Source organism: Carcharodon carcharias, assembly GCF_017639515.1.
Source record: "Carcharodon carcharias isolate sCarCar2 chromosome 24 unlocalized genomic scaffold, sCarCar2.pri SUPER_24_unloc_1, whole genome shotgun sequence".
Classification (NCBI taxonomy): domain Eukaryota; kingdom Metazoa; phylum Chordata; class Chondrichthyes; order Lamniformes; family Lamnidae; genus Carcharodon; species Carcharodon carcharias.
The window spans coordinates 3,505,694-3,531,422 of record NW_024470584.1 but is presented as its reverse complement, the minus strand read 5'-3'; the positions used below and the strand labels follow the sequence as shown (position 1 = coordinate 3,531,422).

Below are 25,729 nucleotides of genomic sequence, written 5' to 3'. Positions count from 1 at the left end.
GTGTGAGTGAGTGTGAGTGTGAGTGAGTGTGACTGTGAGTGAGTGTGTGTGAGTGTGGCAGTAATGTCTTTCCGCCTGCTCGAAGCTGCAGGTAGCAGCTCTGTGGTTTTACCCTCTCCCTCGCTCCGGTGACCTGTTTCTCTCCGGAGCCGCTTCCTTGGCCTTTCCTGCTTTGGCCGTGTCCCGCTGGCCTGGGCACCGCTCCCGGCCGGAGCTGACCCACCACCAGCCGGGGAGCCACGCCACGCTCTGCCAGCGCCTCCCCATGGCTGGACGCTGTTCCCACGGCGTTCTCCGGACCGACAGTCACTCCGGAGAGTTAAACGGTGCACTCGGGACCCTGAAGGCTTGTGGGGGGTGGGGGGGGGGGTGGTGGTGGTGGTGGGGGTGAGACCCCATGTGCCTCAGTACCATGGACTCTGAAGGGAATTGCGCTCTGCTTCTCCTCCGCTGGTGCTACAATCTCCACGGGCTGGATCCCGTCTCCCGCGGACCTGTCCGAAGCTGGACAGTCTGTGCCGGAGAGCGGCCAGAGGGCCCCAGGACCGGTCAGTGTGTTTCCCTCCCCTCCATTAAGGACGGATGCCCTCCCCACTCACCAGGGTAAGGGGCAGCGTCAGGGCTTTCTCACCCTCCCCGCCCTGACTGGATACAGAGGACAAGGTCCCTCACTGGAAACAGGGAAAGTCATTTGCAGAGCTCTTTAAGAAGCTATCCACTTGAACCAGATCCACAACTAGAAAGCTCCACCCTCTGGATCACCCATGTTGGGGAAACATTCAACAGAACAGTCACGTGACACCGAGAAGCAGGAGGAAAGATATCACTAACAATCAGGATTCTCTCTCTCTCTCTCTCTCCCTCTCACACATTCTCTCCCTGTCACACACTCTCTCACTCTCAATGCCTGTCAATCTCTCGCTATCTCTAACCCGCTCTGTGTCTCTTCTCTCTACCTCTAAAAAAGTCTCTCACCCTCTCTCTCTCTGTCCGTCTCTCTCTCTCTCTCTCTCTCTCTGTCCCTCTCTCACTGTCTCTTTCTCTGTCTCTGATTCTCCCTGTCTCACTCTGACACTCTATCTCTCTGTCTTCATCTGTGCCCATCTCCCTCAGTCTCACTCCCACCCTGTCTCTCTCTCTCTGTCTCTCTCTCTCCCCCACTCTGTCTCTCTCTGTCTGTCTCTCTCTCTCTGTCTCTCTCTCTCTCCCACTCTGTCTCTCTCTCTCTGTCTCTCTCTCTAACTCCCTCTCTGTCTTTCTCTCTCTGTCTCTCTCTAACTCCCACTCTCTACCTGCCACTGTCTCTCTATCTCTCCCACTCTGTCTCTCTCTCTATCTCTAACTCCCACTCTCTACCAGCCACTGTCTCTTTATCTCTCCCACTCTGTCTCTCTCTCTCTCTAACTCACTCTCTTTACCTGCCACTGTCTCTCTATCTCTCCCACTCTGTCTGTCTCTCTCTCTAACTCCCTCTCTCTACCAACCACTGTCTCTCTATCTCTCCCACTCTGTCTGTCTCTCTCTCTAACTCACTCTCTCTACCTGCCACTGTCTCTTTATCTCTCCCACACTCTCTCTAACTCCCTCTCTCTACCTGCCACTTTCTCTCTATTTCTCCCACTCTGTCTGTCTCTCTCTGTCTCTCTCTAACTCACTCTCTCTACCTGCCACGGTCTCACTATCTCTCCCACTCTGTCTGTCTCTCTCTCTAACTCCCACTCTCTACCTGCCACTGTCTCTTTATCTCTCCTACTCTGTCTCTCTGTCTCTCTCTCTAACTCCTTCTCTCTACCTGTCACTGTCTCTCTCTCTCTCGCACTCTGTCTCTCTGTCTCTCGCCAACTCACTCTCTCTACCTGCCACTGTCTCTCTATCTCTCCCACTCTGTCTCTCTCTCTCTCTAACTCACTCTCTCTACCTGCCACTGTCTCTCTATCTCTCCCACTCTGTCTCTCTGTCTCTCTCTAACTCCGTCTACCAGCCACTGTCTCTCTATCTCTCCCACTCTGTCTCTCTGTCTCTCTCTGTCTCTCTCTAACTCACTCTCTCTACCTGTCACTGTCTCTTTATCGCTCCCACCTTGTCTCTCTCTCGCTCTCTCTCTAACTCACTCTCTCTACCTGCCACTGTCTCTTTATCGCTCCCACCCTGTCTCTCCCTCTCTCTCTCTCTAACTCCCTCTCTCTACCTGCCACTGTCTCTCTATCTCTCCCACTCTGTCTCTCTCTCTCTGTCTTTCTCTAACTCCCTCTCTCTACCTGCCACTGTCTCTCTATCTCTCCCACTCTGTCTGTCTCTCTCTCTAACTACCTCTCTCTACCTGCCACTGTCTCTCTATCTCTCCCACTCTGTCTCTCTCTCTCTCTCTAACTCACTCTCTCTACCTGCCACTGTCTCTTTATCTCTCCCACACTCTATCTAACTCCCTCTCTCTACCTGCCACTGTCTCTCTATTTCTCCCACTCTGTCTGTCTCTCTCTGTCTCTCTCTAACTCACTCTCTCTACCTGCCACTGTCTCACTATCTCTCCCACTCTGTCTGTCTCTCTCTCTAACTCCCACTCTCTACCTGCCACTGTCTCTCTATCTCTCCCACTCTGTCTCTCTCTCTCTCTAACTCACTCTCTCTACCTGCCACTGTCTCTCTATCTCTCCCACTCTGTCTCTCTCTCCGTCTCTCTCTAACTCCCTCTCTCTACCTGCCACTGTCTCACTATCTCTCCCACTCTGTGTGTCTCTCTCTCTCTCTAAATCCCTCTCTCTACCTGCCATTGTCTCTCTATCTCTCCCACTCTGTCTCTCTCTCTGTCTCTCTCTAACTCCCTCTCTCTACCTGCCACTGTCTCACTATCTCTCCCACTCTGTGTGTCTCTCTCTCTGTCTAAATCCCTCTCTCTACCTGCCACTGTCTCTCTATCTCTCCCACTCTGTCTGTCTCTCTCTCTAACTCCCTCTCTCTAGCTGCCACTGTCTCTCTATCTCTCCCACTCTGTCTCTCTCTCTCTCTAACTCACTCTCTCTACCTGCCACTGTCTCTCTATCTCTCCCACTCTGTCTCTCTCTCTCGCTCTCAATCTCTCTCTATCCAACTCTCCCTCTTATCACTCTGCCTCTCTCTCTCTGCCTCTGTCTCTGTGTCTATCACTCTCACTATCTATCTGTCTGCCTCTCTATCTATCTCTCTCACTGTCTCTGTCTCAACTCCAATCTCAATCTTTCAGTCTCCCGATTGCTTCTTGGGGAATTAGGTCAAATGACATTCCTCTCTGCAGAAAAAAAGCCATAAAATATTAAGGAAACCACAGGGATCTGAAACTTGAGTGAACAGACGTTTATTATTAGCCTGTCAGCTTGTTAAAACATGAAACAAACGCCAGAGACTCCAAACCTAAACTAAAAATTCTGGCTCAAAAAGTACCAGATAAGGGTTGCCACAGAATTTTAAAAACATGAAAACAAAACCAGTCATGGAGATAGCTGTACACTGACTGGTGTCTCTCAGACCCTCTCTCTCAGGGAGATATCTGTACACTGACTGGTGTCTCTCAGTCATTCTCTCTCAGGGAGATCATATCTCTCAGGGAGATAACTGTACAATGACTGGTGTCTCTCAGTCCCTCTCTCTCAGGGAGATATCTGTACACTGACTGGTGTCTCTCAGTACCTCTCTCTCAGTGAGATAACTGTAACCTGACTGGTGTCTCTCAGCCCCTCTCTCTCAGGGAGATATCTGTACACTGACCGGTGTCTCTCAGTCCCTCTCTCTCAGGGAGATATCTGTACACTGACCGGTGCCTCTCGGTCCCTCTCTCTCAGGGAGATATCTGTACACTGACTGGTGCCTCTCAGTCCCTCTCTCTCAGAGAGATATCTGTACACTGACTGGTGTCTCTCAGTCCCTCTCTCTCAGGGAGATATCTGTACACTGACAGGAGTCTCTCAGTCACCTCTCTGTCAGGGAGATATCTGTAAACTGACTGGTGTCTCTCAGTCCCTCTCTCTCAGTGAGATATCTGTACACTGACCGGTGTATCTCAGTCCCTCTCTCTCAGGGAGATATCTGTACACTGACCGGTGTCTCTCGGTCCCTCTCTCTCAGGGAGATATCTGTACACTGACTGGTGCCTCTCAGTCCCTCTCTCTCAGAGAGATATCTGTACACTGACTGGTGTCTCTCAGACCCGCTCTCTCAGGGAGATATCTGTACACTGACTGGTATCTCTCAGTCCCTCTCCCTCTCTTAGCGAGATATCTGTACACTGACTGGTATCTCTCAGTCCCTCTCCCTCTCTTAGCGAGATATCTGTACACTGATCGGTGTCTCTCAGTCCCTCTCTCTCAGGGAGATGTCTGTACACCAAGTGGTATATCTCAGTCACACACTCTGATGTAGTAATCTGTACAATTGCTGGTGTCTCTCAGTTTCTCTCAGTCACGGAGATATCTGTACACTGACTGGTGTCACTCTGTCCCTCTCTCTCAGGGAGATATCTGTACACTGACTGGTGTCACTCAGTCCCTCTCTCTCAGGGAGATATATATTAAGTGAAATGTGTCTCTCAGTCCCCTCTCTGTCAGGGAGATATCAGTACAGTGACTGGTGTCTCTCAGTACCTCTCTCTCTCAAGGAGATACCTGGACAAAGACTGGTGTCTCTCAGTGCCTCTCTCACAGGGAGATATCTGTACACTGACTGGTGTCTCTCAGTCGCTCTCTCTCAGGGAGATATGTGTACACTGACTGGTGTCTCTCAGTCCCTCTCTCTCAGGGAGATATCTGTACACTGACTGGTGTCTCTCAGTCCCCCTCTCTCAGGGCGATATCTGTACACTGACCGGTGTCTCTCAGTCCCTCTCTCTCGGGGAGATATCTGTACAATGACTGGTGTCTCTCAGTCCCCCTCTCTCTGGGAGATATCTGTACACTGACTGGTGTCTCTCAGTCCCTCTCTCTCAGGGAGATATCTGTACACTGACTGGTGTCTCTCAGTCCCTCTCTCTCAGGGAGATATCTGTACACTGACTGGTGTCTCTCAGTCCCCCTCTCTCAATGCGATATCTGTACACTGACTGGTGTCGCTCAGTCCCTCACTCTCAAGGAGATAAATGTACACTGGTTGGTGTCCCTCAGTCCCCTCTCTCTCTGGGAGATATATGCACACTGACTGGTGTCTCTAAGACCCTCCCTCTCAGGGAGATATCTGTACACTGACTTGTTTCTCACAGACCCTCTCTCTCCGGGAGATATCTGTACACTGACTGGTGTCTCTCAGTCCCTCTCTCTCAGTGAGATATCTGTACACTGACTGGTGTCTCTCAGTCCCTCTATCTCAGGGAGATCATATCTCTCAGGGAGATATCTGTACACTGACTGGTGTCTCTCAGTCCATCTCTCTCAGGGAGATATCTGTACACTGACTGGTGTCTCTCAGTCCCTCTCTCAGGTAGATATCTGTACGCTGACTGGTGTCTCTCAGTCCGTCTCTCTCAGGGAGATATCTGTACACTGACTGGTGTCTCTCAGTCCCTCTCTCTCAGGGAGATATCTGTACACTGACTGGTGTCTCTCAGTCCCTCTCTCTCAGGGAGATATCTGTACACTGACTGGTGCCTCACGGTCCCTCTCTCTCAGGGAGATATCTGTACACTGACTGGTGTCGCTCAGTCCCTCACTCTCAATGAGATAAATGTACACTGGTTGGTGTCCCTCAGTCCCCTCTCTCTCTGGGAGATGTATGCACACTGACTGGTGTCTCTAAGACCCTCTCTCTCAGGGAGATATCTGTACACTGACTGGTGTCTCTCAGTCACTCTCTCTCAGGGAGATATCTCTACACTGACTGGTGCCTCTCAGTCCCTCTCACTCAGTGAGATATCTGTACACTGACTGGTGTCTCTCAGTCCCTTACTCTCAGTGAGATATCTGTACACTGACTGGTGTCGCTCAGACCCTCTCACTCCGGGAGATATCTGTACACTGACTGGTGTCTCTCAGTCATTCTCTCTCAGGGAGATATCTGTACACTGACTGGTGTCTCTCAGTCCTTCTCTCTCAGGGAGATATCTCTACACTGACTGGTGCCTCTCAGTCCCTCTCACTCAGTGAGATATCTGTACACTGACTGGTGTCTCTCAGTCCCTCTCTCTCAATGAGATATCTGTACACTGACTGGTGTCTCTCAGTCCCTCTCTCAGGGAGATATCTGTACACTGACTGGTGTCTCTCAGTCCCTCTCTCTCAGGGAGATATCTGTACACTGACTGGTGTCTCTCAGTCCCTCTCTCTCAGGGAGATATCTGTACACTGACCGGTGTCTCTCAGTCCCTCTCTCTCAGGGAGATATCTGTACACTGACTGTTGCCTCTCAGTCACTCTCTCTCAGGGAGATCATATCTCTCAGGGAGATATCTGTACACTGACTGGTGTCTCTCAGTCCCTCTCTCTCAGGGAGATATCTGTACATTGATTGGTGTCCCTCAGTCCCCTCTCTCTCAGGGCGATATCTGTACACTTACTGGTGTCGCTCAGACCCTCTCACTCCGGGAGATATCTGCACACTGACTGGTGTCGCTCAGACCCTCTCACTCCGGGAGATATCTGTACACTGAATGGAGTCTCTCAGTCACTCTCTCTCAGGGAGATCATATCTCTCAGTGAGATAACTGTACACTGACTGGTGTCTCTCAGCCCCCCTCTCTCTCTCAGGGAGATATCTGTACACTGACTGGTGTCTTTCTGTCCCAATCTATTAGGGAGATTTCTGTACACTGCTGTCTCTCAGTCCCCCTCTCTCAGGGAGATAACTGTACACTTACTCGTGTCTCTCAGTCCCCTCTTTCTCAGGGAGATATCTGTACACTGGCTGGTGTCTCTCAGTCCCTCTCTTTCAGGGAGATATCTGTACACTGACTGGTGTCTCTCAGTCCCTCTCACTCACGGTGATAACTGTAAATTGACTGGTGTCTCTCAGTCCCTCTCTCTCCGGGAGATATCTGTACAGTGACTGGTGTCTCTCAGTCCCTCTCTCTCAAGGAGATATCTGTACACTGGCTGGTGACTCCTAGTCCCTCTCTCTCAGGGAGATATCTATACACTGACAGGTGTCTCTCAGTTCCCTCTCTGTCAGGGAGATGTCTGTACACTGACTGGTGTCTCTCCATCCCTCTCTCTCAGGGAGATATCTGTACACTGACTGGTGTCTCTCAGTCCCTCTCTCTCAGGGAGATATCTGTACACTGACTGGTTTCTCACAGTCCCTCTCACTCAGAGAGATATCTGTACACTGACTGGTGTCTCTCAGTCCCTCTCTCTCTGGGAAATACCAGTACACTGACTGGTGTCTCTCAGTCCCTTTCTCTCAGTGAGATGTCTGTGCACTGACTGGTGTCTCTCAGTCCCTCTCTCTCAGGGAGATACCTGTACGGTGACTGGTGTCTCTCAGTCCCTCTCTCTCAAGGCGATATCTGTACACTGGCTGGTGACTCTCAGTCCCTCTCTCTCAGGGAGATATCTATACACTGACTGGTGTCTCTCAGTCCCTATCTCTTAGGGAGATACCTGGACAATGAGTGGTGTCTCTCAGTCTCTCTCTCTCAGAGGGATATCTGTACACTGACTGGTGTCTCACAGTCACTCTCTCTCAGGGAGATCATCTCTCTCAGGGAGATACCTGTACACTGACTGGTGTCTCTCAGTCCCTCTCTTTCTCAGGGAGATATCGGTACACTGCCGGGTATCTTTCAGTCCCTCTCTCTCAGAGAGATATCTGTACACTGCCGGGTATCTTTCAGTCACTCTCTCTCAGAGAGATATCTGTACACTGACTGGTGTCTCTCAGTCCCTCTCTCTCGGGGAGTTATCTGTACACTGACTGGTGTCCCTCAGTCCCTCTCTCTCTCTGAGATATCCGTACACTGACTGGTGTCTCTCAGTCCCTCTCTCTCAGGGAGACATCTGTACACTGACTGGTGTCTCTCAGTCCCTCTCTCTCAGGGAGATATCTGTACACTGACTGGTGTCTCTCAGTCCCACTCTCTCAGGGAGATATCTGTACACTGACTGGTTTCTCTCAGTCCCTCTCTCTCAGGGAGATTATCTGTACACTGACTGGTGTCTCTCAGTCCCACTCTCTCAGGGAGATATCTGTACACTGATTGCTGTCTCTCAGTCTCTCTCTCTCAGTGAGATATCTGTACACTGACTGGTGTCTTTCAGTACCTCTCTCTCATTTTGATATCTGTGCACTGACTGGTGTCTCTCAGTATCTCTCTCTCAGGGAGATATCTGTACACTGACTGGTGTCTCTCAGTTTGTCTTTATCAGGGAGATAGCTGTACACTGACTGGTATCTCTCAGTCCCTCTTAATCTCAGTGAGATATCTGTACACTGACTGGTGTCTCGCAGTCCCTCTCTCTCAGGGAGATAAATATACACTGTCTGGTGTTCTCTTGTCCCTCTCTCTTAGGGAGATATGTGTACACTGACTGGTGTCTCTCTGTCCCTCTCTTTCAGGGAGATATCTGTACACTGACTGGTGTCTCTCAGTCCCTCTCTCTCCGGGCGATAAATAAACTCTGAATTTTGTTTCTCAATCCCTCTCTCCAGTGTTGATATCAATACACTAACTGGTGACTCTCCGTCCCTTGCTCTCAGGGAGATATCTGTACACTGACTGGTCTATCTCAGTCCCTCTATCTCAGGGAGATATCTTTACACTGACTGATGTCTCTCAGTCCCTCTCTCTCAGGGAGATACCTGTACACTGACTGGTGTCTCTCAGTCCCCTCTCTCTCAGGGAGATATCTGTACAATGTCTGGTGACTCTCAGTCCCTCTCTCTCAGGGAGATATCTGTACACTGACTGGTGTCTCTCAATCCCTCTCTCTCAGGGAGATATCTATACACTGACTGGTGTCTCTTTATCCCTCTCTCTCAGGGAGATATCTCTACACTGACAGGTGTCTCTCAGTCTCCTCTCTGTCAGTGAGACGTCTGTACACTGACAGGTATCTCTCGGTCCGTCTCTATCAGGGAGATATCTGTACACTGACTGGTCTCTCTCAGTCCGTCTCTATCAGGGAGATATCTGTACACTCACTGGTCTCTCTCAGTCCCTCTATCTCAGGGAGATATCTTTACACAGACTGATGTTCTTCAGTCCCTCTCTCTCAGTGAGATATCTGTGCACTGACTGGTGTCTCTCAGTCCCCTCTCTCACAGGGAGATATCTGTACAATAGCTGGTGACTCTCACTCAGTCTCTCTCAGGGAGATATCTGTACACTGACTGGTGTCTCTCAGACCATCTCTCACAAAGAGATATCTGTACACTGACTGGTGTATCTCAGTCCCTATCTCTCAGGGAGATACCTGGACAATGAATGGTGTCTCTCAGTCCCTCTCTCTCAGGGAGATATCAGTACATTGACTGGTGCCTCTCAGTCCCTCTCTCTCATCGAGATATCTGTACACTGACCCATGTCTCTCAGACCCGCTCTCTCAGGGTATATCTGTACACTGTCTGGTGTCTCTCAGTCCCTTTCTCCCAGGGTGATATCTGTACACTGACTGGTGTCTCTCAGTCCCTCTCTCTCAGGGAGATATCGGTACACTGCCGGGTATCTTTCAGTCCCTCTCTCTCAGAGAGATATCTGTACACTGCCGGGTATCTTTCAGTCCCTCTCTCTCAGAGAGATATCTGTACACTGACTGGTGTCTCTCAGTCCCTCTCTCTCAGAGAGATATCTGTACACTGACTGGTGTCTCTCAGTCCCTCTCTCTCAGGGAGATATCTGTACACTGACTGGTGTCTCTCAGTCCCTCTCTCTCGGGGAGTTATCTGTACACTGACTGGTGTCTCTCAGTCCCTCTCTCTCAGTGAGATATCTGTACACTGACTGGTGTCTCTCAGTCCCTCTCTCTCAGGGAGATATCTGTACACTGACTGGTGTCCCTCAGTCCCTCTCTCTCTCTGAGATATCCGTACACTGACTGGTGTCTCTCAGTCCCTCTCTCTCAGGGAGATATCTGTACACTGACTGGTGTCTCTCAGTCCCTCTCTCTCAGGGAGATATCTGTACACTGACTGGTGTCTCTCAGTCCCACTCTCTCAGGGAGATATCTGTACACTGACTGGTGTCTCTCAGTCCCTCTCTCTCAGCGAGATTATCTGTACACTGACTGGTGTCTCTCATTCCCACTCTCTCAGGGTGATATCTTTTCACTGATTGGTGTCTCTCAGTCGCACTCTCTCAGGGAGATATCTGTACACTGATTGCTGTCTCTCAGTCTCTCTCTCTCAGTGAGATATCTGTACACTGACTGGTGTCTTTCAGTACCTCTCTCTCATTTTGATATCTGTACACTGACTGGTGTCTCTCAGTTTGTCTTTATCAGGGAGATAGCTGTACACTGACTGGTATCTCTCAGTCCCTCTTAATCTCAGTGAGATATCTGTACACTGACTGGTGTCTCGCAGTCCCTCTCTCTCAGGGAGATAAATATACACTGTCTGGTGTTCTCTTGTCCCTCTCTCTTAGGGAGATATGTGTACACTGACTGGTGTCTCTCTGTCCCTCTCTTTCAGGGAGATATCTGTACACTGACTGGTGTCTCTCAGTCCCTCTCTCTCCGGGCGATAAATAAACTCTGAATTTTGTTTCTCAATCCCTCTCTCCAGTGTTGATATCAATACACTAACTGGTGACTCTCCGTCCCTTGCTCTCAGGGAGATATCTGTACACTGACTGGTCTATCTCAGTCCCTCTATCTCAGGGAGATATCTTTACACTGACTGATGTCTCTCAGTCCCTCTCTCTCAGGGAGATACCTGTACACTGACTGGTGTCTCTCAGTCCCTCTCTCTCAGGGAGAGATCTGTACAATGGCTGGTGTCTCTCAGTCCCTCTCTCTCAGGGAGATATCTATACACTGACTGGTGTCTCTTTATCCCTCTCTCTCAGGGAGATATCTCTACACTGACAGGTGTCTCTCAGTCTCCTCTCTGTCAGTGAGACGTCTGTACACTGACAGGTGACTCTCACTCAGTCTCTCTCAGGGAGATATCTGTACACTGACTGGTGTCTCTCAGACCATCTCTCACAAAGAGATATCTGTACACTGACTGGTGTATCTCAGTCCCTATCTCTCAGGGAGATACCTGGACAATGAATGGTGTCTCTCAGTCCCTCTCTCTCAGGGAGATATCAGTACATTGACTGGTGCCTCTCAGTCCCTCTCTCTCATCGAGATATCTGTACACTGACCCATGTCTCTCAGACCCGCTCTCTCAGGGTATATCTGTACACTGTCTGGTGTCTCTCAGTCCCTTTCTCCCAGGGTGATATCTGTACACTGACTGGTGTCTCTCAGTCCCTCTCTCTCAGGGAGACGACTGTACACTGACTGGTATCTCTCAGTTAATCTCTCTCAGGGAGATATCTGTACACTTGATCTTCTCTCATACTGAACTTGACATTTTCTATTCCCTGACAGAACCTGTGTCTGGAGAATTATTGTGAGTCTCTGGGTCTCGCCCACATTGGAACCGTCTGCCAGCCAGATCAGAACTGTGCTGTCATCCAGGATATTGGACTGCAAAGTGCCTTCACCATAGCACACGAAATTGGTAATCTACTATACCAAGCATTAACTGCATCTGACGCAGTGCTAGATCTGCCGGGGGAGTGTTTGTTGGAGGCAGTAAAGAGTGAGCTTTACTCTGTATCTAACACCTTGCTGTACCTGTCCTGGGAGTGTTTGATGGGGACAGGGTAGAGGGAGATTTACTCTGTATCTAAACCTTTGTTGCAACTGTCCTGGGAGTGATTGATGGGGACGGTGTAGAGGGAGATTTACTCTGTATCTAACACCGTGCTGTACCTGTCCTGGGAGTGTTTGATGGGGACAGTGTAGAGGGAGATTTACTCTGTATCTAACCCGTGCTGTACCTGTCCTGGGAGTGTTTGATGGGGACAGTGTAGAGGGAGATTTACTCTGTATCTAACCCGTGCTGTACCTGTCCTGGGAGTGTTTGATGGGGACAGTGTAGAGGGAGATTTACTCTGTATCTAACCCGTGCTGTACCTGTCCTGGGAGTGTTTGATGGGGACAGTGTAGAGGGAGATTTACTCTGTATCTAACCCGTGCTGTACCTGTCCTGGGAGTGTTTGATGGGGACAGTGTAGAGGGAGATTTACTCTGTATCTAACCCGTGCTGTACCTGTCCTGGGAGTGTTTGATGGGGACAGTGTAGAGGGAGATTTACTCTGTATCTAACCCCGTGCTGTACCTGTCCTGGGAGTGTTTGATGGGGACACTGTAGAGGGAGATTTACTCTGTATCTAACCCTGTGCCGTACCTGTCCTGGGAGTGTTTGATGGGGACAGGGTAGAGGGAGATTTACTCTGTATCTAAACCTTTGTTGCAACTGTCCTGGGAGTGATTGATGGGGACGGTGTAGAGGGAGATTTACTCTGTATCTAACCCCGTGCTGTACCTGTCCTGGGAGTGTTTGATGGGGACAGTGTAGGGGGAGATTTACTGTGTATCTAACACTGTGCTGTACCTGTCCTGGGAGTGTTTGATGGGGACAGTGTAGAGGGAGATTTACTCTGTATCTAACCCCATGCTGTACCTGTCCTGGGAGTGTTTGATGGGGACAGTGTAGAGGGAGATTTACTCTGTATCTAACCCCATGCTGTACCTGTCCTGGGAGTGTTTGATGGGGACAGTGTAGAGGGAGATTTACTCTGTATCTAACCCCGTGCTGTTCCAGTGCTGGGAGTGTTTGATGGGGACAGTCTAGATGTTGATTTGCTCTGTATCCATCCCGGTGCTGTACCTGTCCTGGGAGTGTTTGATGGGGACGGTGTGGAGGGAGCTTTACTCTGTATCTAACCCTGTGCCGTACCTGTCCTGGGAGTGTTTGATGGGGACGGTGTAGAGGGAGATTTACTCTGTGTCTAACCCCGTGCTGTACCTGTCCTGGGAGTGTTTCACACTGAAAGTGTAGAGGGAGATTTACTCTGTATCTAACCCCATGCCGTACCTGTCCTGGGAGTGTTTGATGTGGACAGTGTAGAGGGAGATTTACTCTGTATCTAACCCTGTTCTGTACCTGTCCTGGGAGTGTTTGATGGGGACAGTGGAGAGGGAGCTTGACTCTGTAACTAACTCCAATCTTTATCTGTCCTGGGATTGTTTGATGTTGGACAGTGTAGAGGGAGATTTACTCTGTATTTAAACCCATGCTATACATGTCCTGGGAGTGTTTGCTGGGGACTGTGTAGAGGGAGATTTACTCTGTATCTAACCCATTGCAGTTCCTGTCCTGGGATTGTTTGATGATGAAAATGTAGATGGAGAATTAATCTGTATCTAACCTCGTGCTGTACCTGTCCTGGGAGTGTTTCACACTGAAAGTGTAGAGGGAGATTTACTCTATATCTAACCCCATGCTGTAGCTGTGCTGGTAGTGGTTGATGGGCACAGTTAAGAGAAAGCTTTGCTCTGCATTTAACCCTGTGCTGTACCTGTCCTGGGAGTGTTTGATGGGGACAGTGCAGAGGGAGATTTACTCTGTATCTAATCCCATGCTGTATCTGTCCTGGGAGTGTTTGATGGGGACAGTGTAGAGGGAGATTTACTTTGTAACTAACCCCGTGCAATACCTGTCCTGGGAGTCTTTGATGGGGATACGGTAGAGGGAGATTTACTCTGTATCTAACCCCGTGCTGTACCTGTCCTGGGAGTATTTGATGGGGACAGTGTAGAGGGAGATTTCCTCTGTATCTAACCCCGTGCTGTACCTGTCCTGGGAGTGTTTGATGGGGACAGTGTAGAGGGAGATTTACTCTGTATCTTACACAGTGCTGTACCTGTCCTGGGAGTTTTAGATGCGGAACGTTTAGAGTGAGATTTACTCTAAATTTAACCCCGTGCTGTACCTGTCCTGGGAGAGTTTGATGGGGACAGTTTAGAGGGAGCTTTACTCTGCACCTAACCCTGTGCTGTACCTGTTCTGGAAGTGTTTGATGGGGACAGTGTAGAGGGAGATTTACTCTGTATCTAACCCCGTGATGTACCTGTCCTGGGAGTGTTTGATGGGGACAGTGTAGAGGGGGATTTACTCTGTATCTAACTCCGTGCTGTACCTGTGCTGGGAGTGTTTAATAGGGACAGTCTAGATTGTGATTTACTCTGTATCTAACCCCGTGATGTACCTGTCCTGGGAGTGTTTGATGGGGACAGTGTACAGGGAGATTTACTCTGTATCTCACCCCGTGCTGTACCTGTCCTGGGAGTGTTTGATGGGGACGGTGTAGAGGGAGATTTACTCTGTATCTAACCCCGTGCTGTACCTGGCCTGGGAGTGTTTGATGAGGACAGTGTAGAGGGAGATTTACTCTGTATCTAACCCCGTGCTATACCTGTCTTGGGAGTGTTTGATGGGGACAGTGTAGAGGGAGATTTACTCTGAATCTAACCTTGTGCTGTACCAGACCTGGGAGTGTTTGATGTGGACGGTGCAGAGGGAGATTTACTCTGTATCTAACCCTGTGCTGTGCCAGACCTGGGAGTGTTTGATGTGGACGGTGCAGAGGGAGATTTACTCTGTATCTAACCCCATGCTGTACCTGTCCTGGGAGTGTTTGATGGGGACAGTGTAGAGGGAGATTTACTCTGTATCTAACCCCGTGCTATACCTGTCCTGGGAGTGTTTGATGGGGACAGTGTAGAGGGGGATTTACTCTGTATCTAACTCCGTGCTGTACCTGTGCTGGGAGTGTTTAATAGGGACCGTCTAGATTGTGATTTACACTGTATCTAACCCCTTTCTGTACCTGTCCTGGGGGTCTTTGATGGGAACAGTGTAGAGGGTGATTTACTCTGTATCTAACCCCGTGCTGTACCTGTCCTGGGAGTGTTTGATGGGGACAGTGTAGAGGGAGATTTACTCTGTATCTAACCCCATGCTGTCCCTGTCCAGGGAGTGTTTGATGGGGACAGTGTAGAGGGTGATTTACTCTGTATCTAACCCCGTGCTGTACCTGTCCTGGGAGTGTTTGATGGGGACAGTGTAGAGGGAGATTTACTCTGTATCTAACCCCGTGCTATACCTGTCCTGGGAGCGTTTGATGGGGATTGTGTAGAGGGAGATTTACTCTGTATCTAACCACGTGCTGTACCTTTCCTGGGAGATTTGACAGGTACAGTTTAGAGGGAGCTTTTCTCTGTATCTAACCCCATACTGTACCTGTCCTGGGAGTGTTTGATGGGGACAGTGTAGAGGGAGATTTACGATGTATTTAACCCCGTGCTGTACCTGTCCTGGGAGTGTTTGATGGGGACGGTGTAGAGGGAGATTTACTCTGTATATAACCCCGTGCTGTATCAGTCCTGGTAGTTTTTGATGGGGACAGTGTAGAGTGAGATTTTCTCTGTATCTAAACCCGTGTTGTACCTGTCATGGGTGTGCTTGACGTGGACAGTGTAGAGGGAGCATTACTCAATATCAAACCTCGTGCTGTACCTGTCCTTTGAATATTTGATGGGGACAGTGTAGAGGGAGATTTGCTCTGTACCTAACCCCTTTCTGTACCTGTCCTGGGAGTGTTTGATGGGGACAGTGTAGAGGGAGATTTACTCTGTGTCTAACCCTGTGCTGTACATGTCCTGGGAGTGTTTGATGGGGACAGTTTAGAAGGAGTTTTACTCTGTATCTAACCCCGTGCTGTACCTGTCCTGGGAGTGTTTGATGGGGACAGATTAGATGGAGCTTTACTCTGTATCTAACCCTGTGCTGTACCTGTCCTGGGAGTGTTTGATGGGGACAGTGTAGAGGGACCTTTACTCTGTATCTAACCCCGTGCTGTACCTGTCCTGGGAGTGTTTGATGGGGACGGTGTAGAGGGAGATTTATTCTGTGTCTAACCCCGTGCTGTACCTGTCCTGGGAGTGTTTCACACTGAAAGTGTAGAGGGAGATTTACTCTGTATCTAACCCCATGCCGTACCTGTCCTGGGAGAGTTTGATGTGGACAGTGTAGAGGGAGATTTACTCTGTATCTAACCCTGTTCTGTACCTGTCCTGGGAGTGTTTGATGTGGACAGTGTAGAGGGAGATTTACTCTGTATCTAACCCTGTTCTGTACCTGTCCTGGGAGTGTTTGATGGGGACAGTGGAGAGGGAGCTTGACTCTGTAACTAACTCCAATCTTTATCTGTCCTGGGATTGTTTGATGTGGACAGTGTAGAGGGAGATTTACTCTGTATTTAAACCCATGCTATACATGTCCTGGGAGTGTTTGCTGGGGACTGTGTAGAGGGAGATTTACTCTGTATCTAACCCATTGCAGTTCCTGTCCTGGGATTGTTTGATGATGAAAATGTAGATGGAGAATTAATCTGTATCTAACCTCGTGCTGTACCTGTCCTGGGAGTGTTTCACACTGAAAGTGTAGAGGGAGATTTACTCTATATCTAACCCCATGCTGTAGCTGTGCTGGTAGTGGTTGATGGGCACAGTTAAGAGAAAGCTTTGCTCTGCATTTAACCCTGTGCTGTACCTGTCCTGGGAGTGTTTGATGGGGACAGTGCAGAGGGAGATTTACTCTGTATCTAATCCCATGCTGTATCTGTCCTGGGAGTGTTTGATGGGGACAGTGTAGAGGGAGATTTACTTTGTAACTAACCCCGTGCAATACCTGTCCTGGGAGTCTTTGATGGGGATACGGTAGAGGGAGATTTACTCTGTATCTAACCCCGTGCTGTACCTGTCCTGGGAGTATTTGATGGGGACAGTGTAGAGGGAGATTTCCTCTGTATCTAACCCCGTGCTGTACCTGTCCTGGGAGTGTTTGATGGGGACAGTGTAGAGGGAGATTTACTCTGTATCTTACACAGTGCTGTACCTGTCCTGGGAGTTTTAGATGCGGAACGTTTAGAGTGAGATTTACTCTAAATTTAACCCCGTGCTGTACCTGTCCTGGGAGAGTTTGATGGGGACAGTTTAGAGGGAGCTTTACTCTGCACCTAACCCTGTGCTGTACCTGTTCTGGAAGTGTTTGATGGGGACAGTGTAGAGGGAGATTTACTCTGTATCTAACCCCGTGATGTACCTGTCCTGGGAGTGTTTGATGGGGACAGTGTAGAGGGGGATTTACTCTGTATCTAACTCCGTGCTGTACCTGTGCTGGGAGTGTTTAATAGGGACAGTCTAGATTGTGATTTACTCTGTATCTAACCCCGTGATGTACCTGTCCTGGGAGTGTTTGATGGGGACAGTGTACAGGGAGATTTACTCTGTATCTCACCCCGTGCTGTACCTGTCCTGGGAGTGTTTGATGGGGACGGTGTAGAGGGAGATTTACTCTGTATCTAACCCCGTGCTGTACCTGTCCTGGGAGTGTTTGATGAGGACAGTGTAGAGGGAGATTTACGCTGTATCTAACCCCGTGCTATACCTGTCTTGGGAGTGTTTGATGGGGACAGTGTAGAGGGAGATTTACTCTGAATCTAACCTTGTGCTGTACCAGACCTGGGAGTGTTTGATGTGGACGGTGCAGAGGGAGATTTACTCTGTATCTAACCCTGTGCTGTGCCAGACCTGGGAGTGTTTGATGTGGACGGTGCAGAGGGAGATTTACTCTGTATCTAACCCCATGCTGTACCTGTCCTGGGAGTGTTTGATGGGGACAGTGTAGAGGGAGATTTACTCTGTATCTAACCCCGTGCTATACCTGTCCTGGGAGTGTTTGATGGGGACAGTGTAGAGGGGGATTTACTCTGTATCTAACTCCGTGCTGTACCTGTGCTGGGAGTGTTTAATAGGGACCGTCTAGATTGTGATTTACACTGTATCTAACCCCTTTCTGTACCTGTCCTGGGGGTCTTTGATGGGAACAGTGTAGAGGGTGATTTACTCTGTATCTAACCCCGTGCTGTACCTGTCCTGGGAGTGTTTGATGGGGACAGTGTAGAGGGAGATTTACTCTGTATCTAACCCCATGCTGTCCCTGTCCAGGGAGTGTTTGATGGGGACAGTGTAGAGGGTGATTTACTCTGTATCTAACCCCGTGCTGTACCTGTCCTGGGAGTGTTTGATGGGGACAGTGTAGAGGGAGATTTACTCTGTATCTAACCCCGTGCTATACCTGTCCTGGGAGCGTTTGATGGGGATTGTGTAGAGGGAGATTTACTCTGTATCTAACCACGTGCTGTACCTTTCCTGGGAGATTTGACAGGTACAGTTTAGAGGGAGCTTTTCTCTGTATCTAACCCCATACTGTACCTGTCCTGGGAGTGTTTGATGGGGACAGTGTAGAGGGAGATTTACGATGTATTTAACCCCGTGCTGTACCTGTCCTGGGAGTGTTTGATGGGGACGGTGTAGAGGGAGATTTACTCTGTATATAACCCCGTGCTGTATCAGTCCTGGTAGTTTTTGATGGGGACAGTGTAGAGTGAGATTTTCTCTGTATCTAAACCCGTGTTGTACCTGTCATGGGTGTGCTTGACGTGGACAGTGTAGAGGGAGCATTACTCAGTATCAAACCTCGTGCTGTACCTGTCCTTTGAATATTTGATGGGGACAGTGTAGAGGGAGATTTGCTCTGTACCTAACCCCTTTCTGTACCTGTCCTGGGAGTGTTTGATGGGGACAGTGTAGAGGGAGATTTACTCTGTGTCTAACCCTGTGCTGTACATGTCCTGGGAGTGTTTGATGGGGACAGTTTAGAAGGAGTTTTACTCTGTATCTAACCCCGTGCTGTACCTGTCCTGGGAGTGTTTGATGGGGACAGATTAGATGGAGCTTTACTCTGTATCTAACCCTGTGCTGTACCTGTCCTGGGAGTGTTTGATGGGGACAGTGTAGAGGGACCTTTACTCTGTATCTAACCCCGTGCTATACCTGTCCTGGGAGTGTTTGATTGGGACAGTGTAGAGGGAGATTTACTCTGTATCTAACCTGCTGCTGGACCTGTCCTGGGATTGTATGATGGGTTTACTGTAGGGATATTTACTCTGTATCTAACCCCGTGCTGTACGTGTCCTGGGAGTGTTTGATGGGGACAGTGTAGAGCGAGATTTTCTCTGTATCTAACCCCGTACTGTACCTGTTCTGGGATTGTTTGATGGGGACGGTATGAATGGAGGTTTACTCAGTACATTACACTGCCTCCTCTGTTTCTCCTGAAGGACATCTGCTGGGAATGCCGCACGACAGTTCCGACATTTGTGCTCAAATGGGTGAGATGCCGAGTGCTAACCAGATGATGTCCAACATGTTGGTCAGGATCGATTACTCCGTTCCCTGGTCTCGTTGCAGTAGTCGACTCTCTTTGGGCTTTTTCGAGAGCGGGCGAGGTACGTCTTTCACTGTCTCCATCTGCTGCGTTCCATTTCTCTCCATAAGACCATAAGACATAGGAGCAGAAATTGGGCCATTCGGCCCATCGAGTCTGCTCCACCATTCAATCATGGCTGACAAGTTTCTCAACCCCATTCTCCCGCCTTCTCCCTGTAACCTTTGATCCCCTTACCAATCAAGAACCTATCTATCTCGGTCTTAAATACACTCAATGACCTGGCCTCCACAGCCTTCTGTGGCAATGAGTTCCATAGATTCACCACTCTCTGGCTAAAGAAGTTTCTCCTCATCTCTGTTCTAAAAGGTCTTCCCTTTACTCTGAGGCTGTGCCCTCGGGTCCTAGTCTCTCCTACTAATGGAAACATCTTCCCCACGTCCACTCTATTCAGGCCTTTCAGTATTCTGTAAGTTTCAATCAGATCCCCCCTCATCCTTCTAAACTCCATCGAGTATAGACCCAGAGTCCTCAAACGTTCCTCATATGTTAAGACTTTCATTCCTGGGATCATTCTCGTAAATCTCCTCTGGACCCTCTCCAGGGCCAGCACATCCTTCCTGAGATACGGGGCCCAAAATTGCTCACAATATTCTAAATGTGGTGTGACCAGAGCCTTATAAAGCCTCAGCAACACATCCCTGCTTTTATATTCTCATCCTCTCAAAATAAATGCCAACATTGCATTTGCCTTCCTAACTACCGACTCAACCTGCAAGTTAACCTTAAGAGAATCCTGGACTAGGACTCCCAAGTCCCTTTGCACTCCAGATTTCTGAATTCTCTCCCCATTTAGAAAATAGTCTATGCCTCTATTCTTCCTACCAAAGTGCATGACCTCACACTTGCCCACGTTGTATTCCATCTGCCACTTCTTTGCCCATTCTCCTAACCTGTCCAAATCCTTCTGCAGTCTCCCCGCCTCCTCAATACTACCTGTCCCTCCACTTATCCTTGTATCATCTGCAAACTTAACCAGGATGCCCTCAGTTCCTTCATCTAGATCATTAATGTATAAAGTGAAAAGTTGTGGTCCCAACACTGACCCCTGTGGAACTCCACTAGTCACCGGCTGCCCTCCTGAGAAGGACCCCCTTATCCCCACTCTCTGCCTCCTGACAGACAGCCAATCTTCTATCCATGCTAGTACCTTGCCTCTAACACCATGGGCTCTTATCTTACTGAGCAGCCTCCTGTGCTGCACCTTGTCAAAGGCCTTCTGGAAGTCCAAGTAGATAACATCCATTGGCTCTCCTTTGTCTAACCTACTCATTACCTCCTCAAAGAATTCTAACAGATTTGTCAGGCATGACCTCCCCTTGATGAAACCATGCTGACTTTGCCCTATTTTATCATGCACTTCCAAGTATTCTGAAATCTCATCCTTAATAATGGACTCTAAAATCTTACCAACGACCGAGGTCAGGCTGATCGGCCTGTAATTTCCCGTCTTTTGCCTCACTCCTTTCTTAAACAGAGGGGTTACAATAGCGATTTTCCAGTCTTCTGGGACTCTCCCTGACTCCAGTGATTCCTGAAAGATCACCACTAACCCCTCCACTATCTCTTCAGCTATCTCCTTCAGAACTCTGGGGTGTAATCTATCTGGTCCAGGGGATTTATCCACCTTCAGACCTTTCAGTGTTCCCAGCACCTTCTCCTTGGTAATGGCCACACACATCTCGTGTGTGGGTGAATAGAGTTTGCACGCCTCCTGCTTTAGTGCACTTGCCTGTTTATCATTTTCGAATCCTTTTTTTTTTCCGAACTGTGGTCCCGAATGTGTCAGTCTCTGAAAACAGCTGTTTACAGGGTTGGTGTGGTGGCTTCTAGTCTCTGAACAGTATGTTTTTGGTGTCCCCTATGTGCATTTTCTTTCCTTGGAGTGATTCTTTTCCCGAATTTGAGACAATTTTCAACAGCAGGCTCTCCAATATTGAAAAGCAAAGTAACTCCTTTCTGATCGCACACTTGCCCAGTATGTTTGAGCGCATTAACACCACCACTGGTCTCCCTCATACTATCGCCCTCAACAATATTATGCTGAGATGGAGTTAAAGACTTAATTTTAAAAATGGGTTTGGTAGCTCAGTCTTTAATCGAGGCCACGTGACTTATTGGTGCAGTTGATGCTTAAGTTGGGATTAAGGTCTTTTCATAACACAAAGTATCTCATGAAGCCGTGATGCCTCTTGTTGGAGATCAGCCAGGAGGTTGGTTCTCAGTTTGGGACTTGGAAGCTGGAACCAGCACGGTGTTTTGGCTGCGGGAGGAGTCTTTCTGTCGTGATGGCTCAGCTCTTTCCAGTGCTTCCTGTGCACTTGCTATTCTGAAGGCGTTGTGGACAATTAAGCCCTTCTTGAGACAGAGTCTTCTAAACTGAAATCCATCTTGTTCCAAAGTGCACAGCGAGGCACTTGGTGTTCCTAGCGATTCGCGTTTTCTACCACCGTGATGTACTTCAAAAATGCAACAGGAATCGGGTTCTGAACTTCAGACTGGCAGGGATAGAGAGAGAGAGATAGACGGAGAGAGAGAGAGAGAGAGAGAGAGAGGTGATGTAGCAACCCATCTTCTTCTTGATGCTTTTGGTGCATTCTGCAGACTCATCTCCTGCTGTAAGGAGACAAACTTATAACCTTAGCTTTTCACAATTGGAGATCCGATCAGGTGACAGTTGCTATTGGCATGCAGTGGACGACAATCCTTGTTCATGAAGGGGCATCTATCTCCCATTGTCTAGGCTGGCAAGATACAAATGGTTGTTTGGTGGTACAGAACTTGAGTATTGCTGACAAAAAAGACATGTCAAAGCTTTGCATCTTGCACTCATCAGGATGTGTCACAACAATAACAACACAAGAGGAAATCAACAATTTATACTGCACTGGAAAAGAGTGCCGACCGGTTGGCAAGTAGACTCTGACTGGCAGAGGCGTTGCCATGGAAGATGCACCAATGATGGTGACTGAGATGGTGACTGGCAAGTATTGTTTGAAATTTAAACCAGACAGCTTGACCCTGATTGGTCAAGGCATTGCCCCTGAGGAATGAGTCAGCGCATGGCTGTCACTTTATTTGTTTAGCTGCAACAGGCACAATGTGTGCACATGTTCTTTCTGCCTGCAAAGGAGAGGGCCCCGTGTACTAATATATGTAGCTTCCAGCACGCACAAAAGCGCTTTGGGTCCCCGGAGCGTTACCTTGGACCTCTGGATTGCTAGCTCAGTGTCAGTACCACCACGCCATCACTACCCCAACAAATGGACTGACAGACCTGATGGAGAGCTGTTCAGCCTTGCCTGACTGAGATCGACAACAAAGTCCTCATTCCAGAGCTGATCGACATTGACGGTGCAATGCGAGCATTCGTAATGAGGCAGACACCACCCCCCCCCACCGACCCCAGCAACAAATGAACTGACCCTCTCGCGCCTGTAGTGAGGTTGATTTAAACTTCAGCGCCAGTAAGACGTGCCTTTCGATTAAAATTCTCTACTTCTTCGAAAAGGTAACAGGGATAGGGTTCCGAACTTGAGGATAGCAGGGAGAGAGAGAGAGAGAGACAGAGAGAGAGAGAGAGAGAGGTGATGGTGCCAGATTGCCACCAATCTGCATAGACAATCAGAGGCTGGAAGTTCTTGCTCGCTCCACATATCTAGGGCTCCACACTCACCAACAATCTGTCATTTGGTGCTGGAATCAACACGCCCGTGGCTGTTATGACCACGCTAAGTAAGAGAGTGTGGGAGAACAGGAACCTGAATGAGAGCACCAAACGCCGACACTGCCAATCCTGTGCCCTCCAGCGCAGACCTCCACAGCGGGTGGCAACGGGACCACGAGTGCCAGGGGAAAAGGCTTTGCCCCTTCACTGTCTCCGGCACCTCCATGGCATGTCCTGGCAGCGCAACTGTCACCCGACTCTGGTCCCAGAAAGTGCCGATTCCAGCGGGTACTCCCACGTTGCTAATGCCAAGATCGTGTGTGCGCCGGCTCAGCCTCGTCATTCAGAAAGAAGATGGCTCCACCCACCACCCCCCTCCCCGCAACACAAAGATCTTCGGGACAAGGAACAGGCCAAGGGGTGACCACATACTGGGTGTCCAAATTGACAGGGAGAGCTGCCAGCAGGGGAAGGGAAGATGGAGATTATTGATGGTGACAATTCTGGACCAGGGACAGGGTTCCAGAGGCAGACAGCTTGGAAGGGCACAGCGAGAGGCAAGAAGAAAAAGGAAGGTGCGTGGTCAAAGAGGGAAGAGAGGGCGCTGAGTGTTGATGCCAGCTTCCGTCCACCCGCCGCAGCAGAACAGGGGGCAGCGAGTGCCCCGCCCCGAGCGAGGCGGGTGAGCCACAGCGGACCAGGCTGAACGGACAGAGTCGGACAGAGCGAGGGCTGCCTCGAGACCTATCGCGGTCACCCCTCGGAGTCACACTATAGCGTGGCGTCGCATCACACTCCAGAGAGGCTGGGCGCAGGATCACAGATTGACATTCCCGGTGCAGTGCTGAGGGAGTGCCGCACTGTCGGAGGGTCAGTGCTGAGGGAGTGCCGCACTGTCGGAGGGTCAGTACTGAGGGAGTGGCGCACTGTCGGAGGGTCAGTACTGAGGGAGTGCTGCACTGTCGGAGGGTCAGTACTGAGGGAGTGCTGCACTGTCGGAGGGTCAGTGCTGAGGGAGTGCTGCACTGTCGGAGGGTCAGTGCTGAGGGAGAGCTGCACTGTTGGAGGGTCAGTACTGAGGGAGTGCCGCACTGTCGGAGGGTCAGTACTGAGGGAGTGCCGCACTGTCGGAGGGTCAGTGCTGAGGGAGTGCCGCATTGTCGGAGGGTCAGTACTGAGGGAGTGCTGCACTTTCGGAGGGTCAGTACAGAGGGAGAGCTGCACAGTCGGAGGGTCAGTACTGAGGGAGTGCCGCACTGTCGGAGGGTCAGTACTGAGGGAGTGCCGCACTGTCGGAGGGTCAGTACCGAGGGAGAGCTGCACTGTCGGAGGATCAGTACTGAGGGAGTGCTGCATTGTCGGAAGGTCAGTACTGAGGGAGTGCTGCACTGTCGGAGGGTCAGTACTGAGGGAGTGCTGCACTGTCGGAGGGTCAGTACTGATGGAAAGCTGCACTGCCGGAGGGTCAGTACTGAGGCAGTGCCGCACTGTCGGAGGGTCAGTACTGAGGGAGTGCCGCACTGTCGGAGGGTCAGTACTGAGGGAGTGCTGCACTGTCGGAGGTTCAGTACTGAGGGAGTGCTGCACTGTCGGGTGGTCAGTAATGAGGGAGTGCTGCACTGTCGGAGGGTCAGTACTGAGGGAGAGCTGCACTGTCGGAGGGTCAGTACTGAGGGAGCGCTGAAACGTTGGAGGGTCAGTTCTGATGGAGAGCTGCACTGTCGGAGGGTCAGTACTGAGGGAGAGCTGCACTGTCGGAGGGTCAGTACTGAGGGAGCGCTGAAACGTTGGAGGGTCAGTTCTGATGGAGAGCTGCACTGTCGGAGGGTCAGTACTGAGGGAGTGCCGCACTGTCGGAGGGTTAGTACTGAGAGAGTGCTGCACTGTAGGAGGGTCAGTACTGAGGGAGTGCTGCACTGTCTGAGGGTCAGTACTGAGGGAGTGACGCACTGTTGGAGGGTCAGTAATGAGGGAGTGCTGCACTGTCGGAGGGTCAGTAGTGAGGGAGCGCTGCACTGTCAGAGGGTCAGTACTGAGGGAGTGCTGCACTGTCGGAAGGTCAGTAGTGAGGGAGTGCTGCACTGTCGGAGGGTAAGTAGTGAGGGAGTGCTGCACTGTCAGAGGGTCAGTACTGAGGGAGTGCTGGACTGCCAGAGGGTCAGTACTGAGGGAGTGCTGCACTGTTGGAGGGTCAATACTGAGGGAGTGCTGCACTGTCGGATGTTCAGTACTGAGGGAGTGCTGCACGGTCGGAGGTTCAGTACTGAGGGAGTGCTGCACTGTCGGAGGGTCAGTACTGAGGGAGTGCTGCACTGTCGGAGGTTCAGTACTGAGGGAGTGCTGCACTGTCGGAGGTTCAGTACTGAGGGAGTGCTGCACTGTCGGAGGTTCACTACTGAGCAAGTGCTGCACTGTCGGAGGGTCTGTACAGAGGGAGTGCTGCACTGTCAGAGAGTCAGTACTGAGGGAGTGCTGCACTGTCGGAGGTTCAGTACTGATGGAGTGCTTCACTGTCGGAGGGTCAGTACTAAGGGAGTGCTGCACAGTCGGAGGGTCAATACTGAGTGAGTGCTGCACTGTCAGAGGGTCAGTACTGAGGGAGTGCTGCACTGTCGGAGAGTCAGTACTGAGGGAGTGCTGCATTGTCGGAAGGTCAGTACTGAGGGAGTGCTGCACTGTCGGATGGTCAGTAATGAG

At 50.1% G+C, this 25,729-nt stretch overlaps 1 protein-coding gene across 1 annotated transcript in view; it reads left to right on the top strand.

Moving 5' to 3' along the window:
* LOC121273475 (A disintegrin and metalloproteinase with thrombospondin motifs 5-like) overlaps positions 1–25,729 on the top strand; it is a 302,366-nt gene that overhangs the window by 102,506 nt on the left and 174,131 nt on the right. The window contains exons 2-3 of the mRNA XM_041180638.1: positions 11,493–11,625; positions 19,199–19,366. Of these exons, the coding sequence (XP_041036572.1) occupies positions 11,493–11,625; positions 19,199–19,366 (301 nt within the window). The remainder of the gene's footprint in view (positions 1–11,492; positions 11,626–19,198; positions 19,367–25,729) is intronic.